The 12500-nt window shown below is 43.7% G+C and overlaps 1 protein-coding gene across 1 annotated transcript; it reads left to right on the forward strand.

Annotated features, from left to right (window-relative positions):
• Window positions 1-3399: 3399 nt before the first annotated feature.
• On the forward strand, window positions 3400-3993 carry LOC145411218 (protein lin-28 homolog B-like). Its single transcript, XM_080281282.1, has one exon. It carries the CDS (start codon window positions 3400-3402, stop codon window positions 3991-3993), a length of 594 nt encoding a protein of 197 aa, XP_080137408.1.
• The last annotated feature ends 8507 nt before the right edge of the window (window positions 3994-12500 follow it).

Below are 12500 nucleotides of genomic sequence, written 5' to 3' on the forward strand. Positions count from 1 at the left end.
AATCCATTGCTTTCTCATACTTTGTCATGGAAATTTGCAGGACTCACTTTATTGCGACTGAACATTATTTGGGGGCAGTTTTCAACTCTATGCTATTGGGATATGATTTTAAACTGAGTGTATTTAGTTTCATGGTGTCGCTTCATACTGTCACTTTTATATTTCGCATTGATTCTCTGTACATCAGGTATACTAGCTTGATAATATACACAAGACGAACGGACTTGGAATTTTATGTCAATTCGACTTTGAACGAATGAATTTTACTGTTGTTTTCAAATCTTTGAATGAACCATTTTCTTATTTCCAAAATATTCTACCCTAAGTGCCAGCAACTGCCAGGCTGACAGTATTCCAGATAGGCACTCACTCATAATTTTCATTTTCATGACAACAGCATACAGTTATCATCACTATTACCACTATCTCTGATACTGCCATCACTAATGCCACAGCGTACTGAAACACCAGCCGTATGCTACTACCATTGCATTCACTGACAATTTTTCGATGTGGTTTGTGGTAGGTTTGTCATCAGTTCAGCCTTGCAAGCTGGCCATTGTGAAAGTAGCGGATTTCAGAGATAAGGAAAAATAAAATGAAAAGAAACAAAAGCATTCGGGAGCCCAATGCTATTCGCAAGTCAAAATCTGTTTTTGGCTAATGTACAAGTTACCTCCAAACCAGAATTGAAGAAAATTCGATAAAATCACAAAATGCTAATCAATACTCTAAAATATATATGGCGGTTGGCATTTTGATGGCTTCGATCAAATCTTCACCAAAAGTAATGGGCTCCTGCACATTCACATATTTGCTATTTCCTGAAGGTTTGGTGAAAATTCATCCTGAACTTTTCGATATATTTGGGCAACACACACACACACACACACACACACACACACACACACACACACACACACACACACACACACACACACACCATACCGCCGAACCTTGCTACAGGCATGAGACTTTAATTAAAAACAAATAAAAATAAAAGCCATTGAGAGACCTTGGGTGCCACATCCAGCTGTTTGTGTCATGAGAACCTTCAGCATCACTGAGAAGAATCCAGACTATTTCATCTCTTAATACATAACGACTTTAGCACTACTACCGCTACATCACCATTATGTTGTTCACCCATAACCGGCTAAATAATTTTCAGTACCTCTCTTTCAACCCACCATCGCACATGGCTAATGTAAAAATATATGAGTATTTGTAGTATCGCCTGCTCCATATAGAATTTTTGCAGTTGGAAATATTATGTTCAAGTCTATCTATCTATCTATAGCCCGACGCCCTAGTCCCGGAAAGGGAGGCCGCAGACAAAACGCCTCCAAGTCGCTGTCACCCACCATTTGACTGCCCTCCCCCAACTCTCCCCCCTCCCTCATATACCTCTCAACTGAGGTATAAATCCGGATATCAAATTGGTAACATCCATTTTATCACCTGCCTTTAGCAAGGCGAGACAATATACTTCTTATGGATGTGTGTGTGTGAGTTGCATGTATCTGTTGCCGAAATATCTCGAAAAGTTGTGGACGAATTATCATCAAACCTTCAGGAAATAGCAACACTGTGGATGCCCAGAAGCCTATTACTTTTGGTGATGATTTCATCAAAGACGACTGGATGCCAGTCGCCATATTTTTTTTTTTTTTTTAATATGAATTGGCTTTTAATGAAGCGCGATGGCTGAATTCTGTACAGTAGACTCCGCGAATTTTACTCAGATTTGGTTTGTAGGTAGCATGTACCTTAACGAACAACATATTTTAGCTGGCAATTAGCATTTGGCCTCCGAATGCTTTTGTTTCATTATTATAATTAAAGTCGGTAATTTTGAGATATTTTAGCAATCAGAATATTTGGAGAAACTAGTGGTCACAGCTGATTAGTCATTTCTGTTGCCTGTACTGAAATGCGAAGCTGACAGGATGATACATTTTCTCATATAAAAAATGGTATGCCATATAACACTATTGTATTATTGTGTTTGCATGAGTGGTTACACAAAATTTAAGTGATATTTTAGTTTAATATTAGTTATTCAAGCAATATTACAACACATACTCATTCAGTAATATAACATGGCTCTTTAATAAGGACAACATAATTTACACTCAGTGAGGCCCCCATCTAAACTCATTGCGGCCGGATCTGGAATACGGACCGCCAATTAGACACTTCACCAGATCCTGTTTCAGAAATCTGCTACGAGGTTCGTTTCCGTTGCCCAGCTCTGATGCGGGGTAGGCAATGAAAAACCGCCAATTAGACACTTCACCAGATCCTGTTTCAGAAATCTGCTACGAGGTTCGTTTCCGTTGCCCAGCTCTGATGCGGGGTAGGCAATGAAAAAGTAGCCAGTGCGTAATTTCTTTTTAATTTTGACAAAATAAAACGCCCCAAAACACATTTTACTCATGAAATTACTGAGCTGGCATGATATGCTACAATGAAATTACAGTATGGGAGCCTTTTGATTACATATAGTGTATTATAGGTGTCATTTTGTAAACTCAGCTTTCGTCAGTTTACTCATCTCTGTAAACATAACAGAGACGAAACCTAGGCAATTTTACTAGAACCATCCATAAAACAGGATAACAGTGATTAAAATATTTGTCATTAGTTATTATGTACCCGCAGTTTCGGCAGCATCTTTCCATATGCTGCCCTGCCTGACGTATGACTTTTCATAACAATACGGACGTGTTAGACGTCTTGATCATCTTAGTAACTAAATTCTAACATAAATAATGCTTTTAAATGTTTCCCTGGCTCCACTGCACAGTTTAGTAAGTTTACACTTCAACTCCTCGTACTTTGCTATGGTTATAGTGTCGTACCGCACTGCCGTTTGTTTGGATTACTATGGCTGATTCACCAACTAAGCAATCGTTCAGTACATTATTTTCAGTGGAACTGCTTACTTCTTTAAAGCATGCTAAAATACACACATAAGAAGTCGTGAAGGTAATCTCCTTTTACTAATTGCACACGATTTATTCAAATATATGTAAATAGACAGTACACTATTTTAGTCCCCAAGCTAAGATTCTCTGAGCCTGGTTATTTTTTCTTTACAGGTATATAAGTATGCGCTGGATTGAATAGGAAAAAGATTCTTATAAATAGCAATATTATTATAAACTTAGTATTAGGTACAATTTCACAGGTCTTTAAAACCCCGCAAAAATATTTAATCGTGGCTGGGCGACAGTAGACCACCTGGTAGCATACCTCTGAAACAGGGTTTGGTGAAGACTCTAATTGAGTAGAGAGGGAGAAATCACTGCTGGCAGCCATGGATTCCACAACCACTGCTATTGCCTGTGACCCATTGAGGGGGGGCAACAAGCAGATTACAGTCTCGGTGCCCAGATGAAGCTGGTTTGGTTCAACGTCAGAGTGGGGTATGGTTTCAGCAAGCGCCAGGATTTTGGTGTTGATGTTTTTGTGCACCGCCAGGCTGTTGTTGCACCAAACCCACGGCACCTCCAGCACTTCCATGGGGATGGTGGAACAGTGGAGTTTTGTCTCTTTGGGACTCTCAAGGGTCCTGAGGCTCAGGATATTAAAGGGCCAGGAGGCGTGGCCGTGCAGGGTTCTACCCATGCACGGCAACGTCTCATGGCCCAGGGACGCCAGACCAGGGGTCCTGGGAGTCCTAAGGAGATCAACACCATCGTGGACAAGTGCTTCATGATGGCGAAGGCATTTTGCGTGGGTGACAAGAGGGCTTTACGCATTCATCTCCCCAAGATCTTTGAGGAGAATGGCCTGCCTCACTTTGTCATCCCCAAGTGCTTCGCCCAAGATGTGCATTCTACCCCTCGCCACCAGGAGTGTCGGACCTGGTCACTGCAGCCCTGCCACTCCCCAAGCAACACCGTGGAAGAGGCTGCGGCTGGATGCTCCCCACAACTGGAAGAATGCCACAACGATCCCCAGACCTGGCTCCGGACATATCTATGATTCAGACTGCTGCTGAAGTTTACCAACCACTGTCAAAAACCAAGGAGGGGGGGTGACTCTTCTGGCTCCATCTCCATGGCTGAGGATGCGTCAACTGGCTCCTCGGCCAGGGAGGGGGTTGATGAGCCCTCCCATCCTCAGGCAGAGAAGGGCAACCCATCTCGCCCTCCTATTGTGGATTCCAAGGATCAGCTAGATGTGTCCTCCTACTGTCGCCTCTTGACACTCGACGCCCACACTCAGTCATACCACCTCGGCAACACGGCCTGTTCCACCTTGTATGATCTTCTCCAGGAAGCAGACCTGGATGGGGGGATTCCATCTAGTCTGAATGCCTGGGAGGAGGTGCATCTAGCTGATCTTCGAGCTTTCTACTTCATGCTGCCTCCACTCCTGGCCTTGTAGACTGGCCGTCTTGTGTAATGACCGTGCTCTGTTGTCTTGTTTCTGTACCGGTGACCTTACTTGGCCTAATGCCCCTCACAGTGGGCAATGGCCATAAAACCATAACCAAAAATGAGAAAAAATTCACTTGTCCACAGATTTGCACCTTCTCTTCTTGGCTGACGTAATAATCTTCCTGATGATAATCTGGCGACCTATGTCAAACGGTATGTTCATATATATTCCTATATTTCACAGCGACCCTGGACGGCTCTTGGGTGGTGATTGGAAGGAGACGGTTCTATGGACAAATTGGCTGGCATGGAGAATACTTCCTCAATGAAATGTTTTACTCTAACTTGATATAAAATTGCTATCTCTCCATCTTGAATGCTAAGCTAGAAGAATGGATTAAAATTAGAAGACACTAAGAAATGCCATGGAAGGATCTAGAGCTGAAGTAATGTCTTTATCTCATGGCCTGCTTGAATAAAGCTATAATTTGAACTAAGTCAGTGGAAAAGATCTACCCATATTGTGACTGGATTATCCCAATAAGCTCAGGGACATCCTTATTTATCATTCTTATCATCCTTTGACGATTATAATCAATACTGAATAGATTTTTTACTGGAAGGGTTAGATGTGGCAACAATATAATCGTCAGTACAGGAGGCCTTTCCTTATACTCTGTTCAGTTTATTTAGACCTTATATTGCCATCTCTCCATCCTGACTGTCGACTTAGTGTGAGACATTAACGCAGTAATACGGTGCAAATCATGAAGCAGTGCTATGAAAAGGACGCAGGGCTTTGTTTTGTGCAAGAAAGAAGAAACCAAAGGCCACAGGCCCACAAATTGTTCCCTGCAGGAAAAAAGAAAAAACAAGAACAAGATAACAGAAACTTTCTTTCATTTCGAGAGACCTGGACACACTGCGTTTAAAAGACTGGAGGTCATAAACAGTAAGAAATACACAGACAGTCCCAGAGTTAACCTGTTGCATACATGAAGGACTGGGAGTAACGGTTAACTCTTGTATTAGAAAGCTGGACAGAAAAAGGATGAGAGTTTGTTGCTAGACAGGTGCTACGCGCCCATCGTAATGGTGGAGGCGTGCAAGCAGATAGTTCAGGGGAGCAGTGACCATTGAAGTAGCGATATTAAAGAGATAAAAATGAAACAGTGAGGCGAAGAGACAGATGTTGAAGGGAATCAGTAAAAGGAGGAGAGTTAATGAGACGAAAAGCCTTTGATCCACCTTGTTGAGAAGTGCTGCATGTGGGGAGCCTCCCCACACATGAGAGTTGTACTCTACTCAGGGACTAATAAAACCCGTGTATAAAGTTAACAACTGTGCAGCGGTAAAGAAGGTAAGGAGTCTGCTTAGCACACCTAATTTCTTATAAGAGATGTAACATGATCTTTCCAAGATAAATCCCGAGAGAATGAAACCCCAAGTATGTTTAAAGATGATGCAGGATTAAGATGGTGGTTGTTGTAAGCCGTAATTCCCTGGGTTTAGGAGGCTTTTATGCTTTTAGTATTAAGGTTAGTTTTTGTTTTTGTTTTTCTCGCTACGGCAAGTACTGAATCACTGTAGCCAGGGTACTTTGGCAAACGACGATTTTGTTCACCTAATGTGAGTCCATGACAGTTTCTTTACGTTAATTTGTATATTAGTTACAGCACCTGTGTCGATAATTATGCCCTTAATACGATGACGTAATTTTCTGTTATTTACTGTGTTCATTAATTAATTTATTCATTCATCTGTGTTGCCTGCAGTTATGCAGCTTAGGAGATACTTTTTAAACTAAAACAGTTAGATAAAGACGCACACTTCATTAACTCATTTAAATAATACATCTACCCAGAACTGAGTATAATCCCTGAACGTCAGTTCGGCTTTGGAACAGAATTTAACGAAGGCTGTATGTCTCTTCTCCAGTTTAAAGTATCTCCTAAGCTAAATAAAATCGCCTTGTAGCTGCAGCAAGGCAAAGACGGGCTTGTACTGAAAGGTTAATCCTCTTCAGTCCAGTGAGGCCATGATATAATTTTATCCTCACTTTTGCTGCTACCTGGCGTCTGTATTCACATTACCGAAGACGTCTGGTAGTGAAGGAATCAGTCAAGGCTTTATGTGATACCTTCAATTTCAAAAATCTTTCTTGAGCTGTATAAAGTCATCTGGAAATTATTGCAAGACTAAATAAAACAAAGGTCATTGGATCGAAGAGGTTCAGTGCATTATATCAGAGCTAGTTGTAGCATCTGGTGCATCTGAAACATGGACCCAGTGAACTGTAAGCTTAAGTTGCCCCACTCGACGGTCCAACGTCCTCCTTTCGAGAGATGGGGGTGTACAGTTAAGCCACCTGGTTATATTGGTGCCACCACGTGATGGCGTCCCTACCTCCTGCACCGTTTTTAAAACCATAACAAGCATTATTTAGACCACTGCAGTGCCATCCTTACCGATAAAGCGGATGTGCAGTTTCTTCCTATGTTTTCAGAGAAAATATGGAAACTACATGCTCAATCCTGCGATATCTATGCCGATTTCGCTGAAATCCATGTGCTCACTTTCTACTATTTCTGATCGATTTTATTCTTGGAAAGGGAGCTGAACCCCCCAGAACCACTGGGAGGGTCATGCTCCCCAAACATCGCATTACAGATAGGAGTTCATTGTTCATCTTGTGCTAAGATATCAAAGCCATGTCTGGAGGTCTTTCACAAATTCTTGGACTTTTAAATTTTCTGAGTAGGGCTGTTCCCTCCTAAAAATCATGCCTGGAAACCCGTTTATAGTGGAAAACCTTCCCAATGGCCTTGGAAAATGTCATTAAAAACCTGATCATTTTTTATTATTTTATATCGCATTACTGATGACAGTCCATCACACAATATGTACTAAGGTTTAAAACCATACCTACGCTCCTTTCAATATTTCTGAGCATTCTTAATTTGTTTTTTTGGGCTTCCCCTCCTTCCTGAAAAATAATGGATGGGAAAATGTATATAATGGAAGAAATTTTGAGTAATCAGAATAACTCATTGGGAAGCTTTATCCAAATTTTACCTAAGCCTGATCCTTTTTTTTTTTTTTTGTGTAGGGAGATGATCCCCCAAAAAACTTTCTATATCTGATCCTTTTTTTCCCCGTAGGGGGCTGACCACCACATGAATCACTGGAGAGGTATCACCCTTCTCAAATATTGATGAGCAGTTTCTTCTTGTGCATTCAGAGGAAAAGTGGAAACTGCAAACCAAATCCTGCGATATGTACAGTATATAGATTTTGTTGAAATCCATGTGTTCACTTTCTCATATTCCTGATCGCTTTTAATTTTGGGAGGGGGCTGACCCCTCCAAGAATCACTGGGGTTTTATGCCCTCTAAATGTTGCATTATGGATGAGAGTCCATTGTACAACATGTACTAAGGTATCAAAACCATATCTGCCCTCCTTTTACTATTTCTGAGAATTTTTTATTAGGTGAAGGAGGCTGACCCTCTTAACCCCTTAACCGCGGGTGTCATTCCAGAATGACGGCGACAAAACTGGACCAAACCGCGGGTGGCATTCTGGAATGATCGTGAATATTTTGAACACCGCGCGTTTTCCCGGCGCGCAAATATTCTCACGCAAGAGTAGCTGTCGAGTTCTTTCACGCCAGCCATCCCACACCTCCCTCCTCCAACCCCGAGGGGACCCCCCCCACCCCTGCCCTGACCCGCGTCAGTCAGTATCTGTCCAGCTCTGTGCGTGATAATGGCGCTCCGTCCCGACTCATCGTCGCTCGCTTCCTCCTCTACAATGTTTAGTGCTAGTGTTCCCTCTACCTCTACACCGGTAAAGGAACTGCCGACGGCGAGGCAGAAGGGGTTGAGCACTCCTGAAATTAGAACTGAGCTGGACAAAACAGTAAGTACTACTCTTGATTGTGGCAGTGAAAGTGACACACTCACAGCAAGCAGTGATGATTTGGCAGTGATTGGTGGTGAACCATTTTCCATTGATAGTGACAGTGATGAAAGTGATCGTGTTGATTCCCCCCACCACCCCCAACTTACTCTGGGAAAGGAAAGGCTCCTATGGGCAAATCTGGTATTGCACGTGGGAAGGGAGTGAAGCGCAGGCTCACGTCTCCCACACCAGGCCCTAGTACGCATTTCCCATCAATTTCCCGTTCCCCTAGCCCAATTGCCCTCACATCATCATCATCATCATCTGTCGTGCCCTCTCCTCAGTCTACATCATCTGAGGAGTACGAATTACCAAAGCCTGCAAAGCGAGGGAAGGCAGGCCGTGCAGGCCGTGCAGGCAGGCCTAGAACAAAGGGGATGCGTGGCAGTTGGAGGGCAAAGCTGGGCGATAAGCGAGGCGATAAGCGAGGTGATAAGCGGGGTAGAAAGGGTCAAGTTTCACCACGCACCAGGTCAGAAACCCCCCGCCTGCCCCCGCTCAGTTCCCTCACCCGCGCCACCCCCACTCACCGCCCCCGCACTCACCCCCTCTCCGTTGCCTCCTGCCTCACCCACCTCCCGCTTGCCTCCTGCCTCACCTCCTGCCTCACCCATTGCCTCTACATCAGCTCCTTCTCACGGGGAAACGAGTGAAATGCAACCTGCCCCTGCCACTGAACCACGCACAGGGCAAGTTGATGCATTTGTTTGGACTGACGGTGGAGATTTCCAGCCACACAATCCACCGTTTGATATGACAAATGCTGGAATACAGCCTGCCTTCCCATGCAACGCAGGTGATGAGTTTGTTGATTACTTCCTGGCCTTCCTTGATGATGAAATTGTGCAGCATGTCAGCGATGAGACCAATAGGTATGCAACTCAGTGTGCAGCACAAGGGCTGGGACCTATTGGCTCGCCAAAGCAAGTGTCGTGGTTGCCTGTCGGGATCAGAGAGCTGTATGTTTTTTTTGCACTCATGTTTTTGATGGCCTATATAAAGAGACATGAGTTGGAGGAGTACTGGCTCGTGGATGACATAACTACTATCCCCATATTCGGGAAGTATATGTCACGGGATCGGTTCCGACAGCTGCTTGGATACCTGCACTTCGCTGATAATGACAACCCGTCCCAAACTGACCCTTTGTGGAAAGTGAGGGATTTCCTCAACAAGATTAGGGATCGATTTATGCGATTTTTCAGGCCTATGCAGAAAGTCGTCATAGACGAGTCCCTGGTATTGTTCAGAGGACGTCTCAAATTCAGGCAGTACATCCCCAGCAAACGCCACCGCTTTGGGATAAAGTTCTTTGTGCTGTGTGACTGTGAGACGGGGTATATAATGGATTTTGTCATTTACTCGGCTAGCACAATGGATGTGAACAGGAAAGACCCCCTTGGCTTCTCTGGCTCCGTTGTAAAAGTGCTGATGGAGAGGTATTTTGGTGGTAATCATGTGCTGTACACAGACAATTATTACACAGCACCGAAACTCTCCAAATACCTTGCTGAACACGGCATTGGCACTGTTGGCACTGTACGGAGCTATAGGAAAGAGTGGCCTAGTTTCCCCGAAGCATCATCATCATCCAGGGGAGATGTTCACCTGAAGAAGTCAGAAAAGCTTCTTGCGATCAGGTGGCATGACAAGAAGGTTGTCAATATGATCAGCACCATCCACAAGGGGAAATGAAGAGAACTGGGAAGGTCAGCTACAGGACGGGAGAGCCAATCATGAAGCCTGATGCCGTCATTGATTATAATGTAAATATGAGACTCGTTGATAAGTCTGATATGATGATTGGCGAAATAGACTGTCTCAGGAGAAACACCCGATGGTACAGGAAGGCTTGCCTGCACATGCTCGATATGTGCATGCTCAATGCCTTCATTCTTTACAAGACACAAGTCGGGGGCATAAGGCAACCATCACTGAGACAGTTTTCCAAGACTGTCGTTCAGCAGCTACTTGAACGATTTGGTCAGGTGACGGCATTGATCCCGAGGCGACACTCTGACACACAACCTGACCGTCTTGAGTGCCGCAATTACATGAGCCGGCACCAGCTTGTGAAATTGCCTCCTAAAGCAGGCGGCAGGTTGTCACAGGGCCGCTGCAGAGTATGTTCAACCACCACACGAAGGCCTACGACGAGAAAAATGAGCACACACCAGTGCCTTGAATGCCAAGTCGCTCTATGTGTAACTCCGTGCTTTGCCGAGTACCACTCTCTGAGTAAATACTGAAAGTGACAGTGATATATAGTGATGCGACAGTGACGTGCTTTGCCAATAATTGTATAATGGATAATGTAGTAATAAGGGATATTTTGCCTAGAAAATAAAGGAAATATTGGCCAGTATAATAAGTGATATTGTAATAAGAGAATCTGCGGCACTTGTGGAATTCTGCGGCACTTATGTAATTCTGTGATGCGCCAGTGACGCAATATAGTAATAAGTGCATTGTAAATATAATGTACATTGCCCATATTATATGTAAAATAATATTAGAAGTTAGAAATAATGAAAAGATCGCAGGAAACGTCAGTGAGCGGGTGCCGCCGCAGTGAAGTGAGGCGCAGCCGCAGTGAAGAGCGGGCGCAGCCGCAGGGAAGTGCCTTTTACCTACCTCAGTGAACACAGAGTGGGTGTTTATCGTATGTACAGTGTTCATATATGTTTATATTACTATTATGAGAGAGTGGTTGGCATTTGGTACAGGTGTGTGGGGCGTAAAATAGTTATTTCACACCCCTCACTTCTAACGGCTCTCCCCGTCCTGTGAAAGTCAACGAAGTCATGAAACCTACATCAATGGAAAGCTGAAGGTTTGTACTTTCTAATGGTACCTTATTTTTTTCTCTAGCTTTATTCTGTGCAGAGTTATTAAGGTTTAAAGGTTTGTTTACATTTGGCTGAAACCCCCGCGGGAGAGGACAGTCAGACCAAAACAATACCCGCGGTTAAGGGGTTAAGTCAGGGCTGGAAAATTTTATTCACTGGAGAAGCTTCCCAGTAACCAAACGGACTCACTTGGGGAGTTTTATTCAAGTATTTCTCCCATTTCTGATTGTTTTTATTTATGGAAGGGGGCAGACCTCCCGAGAATCAATTGAGGAGGGGGGGTAGAGGCGCGCTCCCTAAATTTCGCATTACGGATGAGAGTCCATTCTGCAACACGTACTAATATATCAAAGTCATAATTATCTGCCCTACTTCCCTTATTTTGTATTCTTTGTTAGTTGTGGAGGAGGGTTGAACACCCTAAAACTATTGGCGAAAATTTTTATGTACTTCAGAACACTATCAACTAACCGGTTGAACTGACCTGAGAAGTTACGTTGAAGCCTCCCTGCTCACTTTCCCTTACTTCTGATCATCTTTATTATGGGGAGAGGGACTGGCCTCTTCAGAATCACTGGCTGGTTACGCACCCGTAATATCATATTGCAGATGAGTCCATTATATAACATACTACGATACCAAAGCCATATCTGCCTTCTTATCATTGTTTCTGAGAATTTTATATTTGGGTAGGGGGCTGGCCCCCCCTAAGATTCATGGCTGGAAAATTGTATAGCGTGGAACACCTTTCCAGGAACCCGATGGACAAACCTGAGAAGTTCCATTCCATCCATCTGCTCACGTTCCCCTATTTCTGATCATTTTTAGTTTTGGAAAGGGGGTCTGATTACTCAAGAATCATTGGGTGGGTCACGCTTCCCAAATATCGTGTCACAGACAAGGGTCTATTGTACAAAATATACTGTTTTACGTAGGCCATAGCTGCCTTGCCTTCATGGCTAGGAAGCTGACTCACCCAAAAGTGTGTTTTTTTTTTTTTTTTTTTTTTAGCAGAAAACATTTCCTAGGACCCGACGAACTCACCTACAAAGTTTCATCCAAACCCATCAAATAGCCTTGAGGAGTTAAAGCGCGCGCGCGCACACACGCACACGCACACGCACACGCACACGCACACGCACACAACCTGAGTATAGCACTATAGTACTAGGCGTTCTGCCAAAAATACCATCCTACTTCACAGAATTAATACTGTAAATTTAAACAAAACCCAGGACTCACAAACCTGATTGGCTATTAACAACTCACTGTTAATTACAAAAGCAATTTACCCTGA

The sequence above is a fragment of the Coenobita brevimanus genome, chromosome 88, assembly GCF_032717465.1.
Source record: "Coenobita brevimanus isolate Jiangsu-jjx chromosome 88, ASM3271746v2, whole genome shotgun sequence".
Lineage (NCBI taxonomy): Eukaryota > Metazoa > Arthropoda > Malacostraca > Decapoda > Coenobitidae > Coenobita > Coenobita brevimanus.

Excerpts from the sequence above, each read along its gene's own strand:
- LOC145411218 (XM_080281282.1), top strand. The coding sequence starts at position 3,400 with ATGAAGCTGGTTTGGTTCAACGTCAGAGTGGGGTATGGTTTCAGCAAG.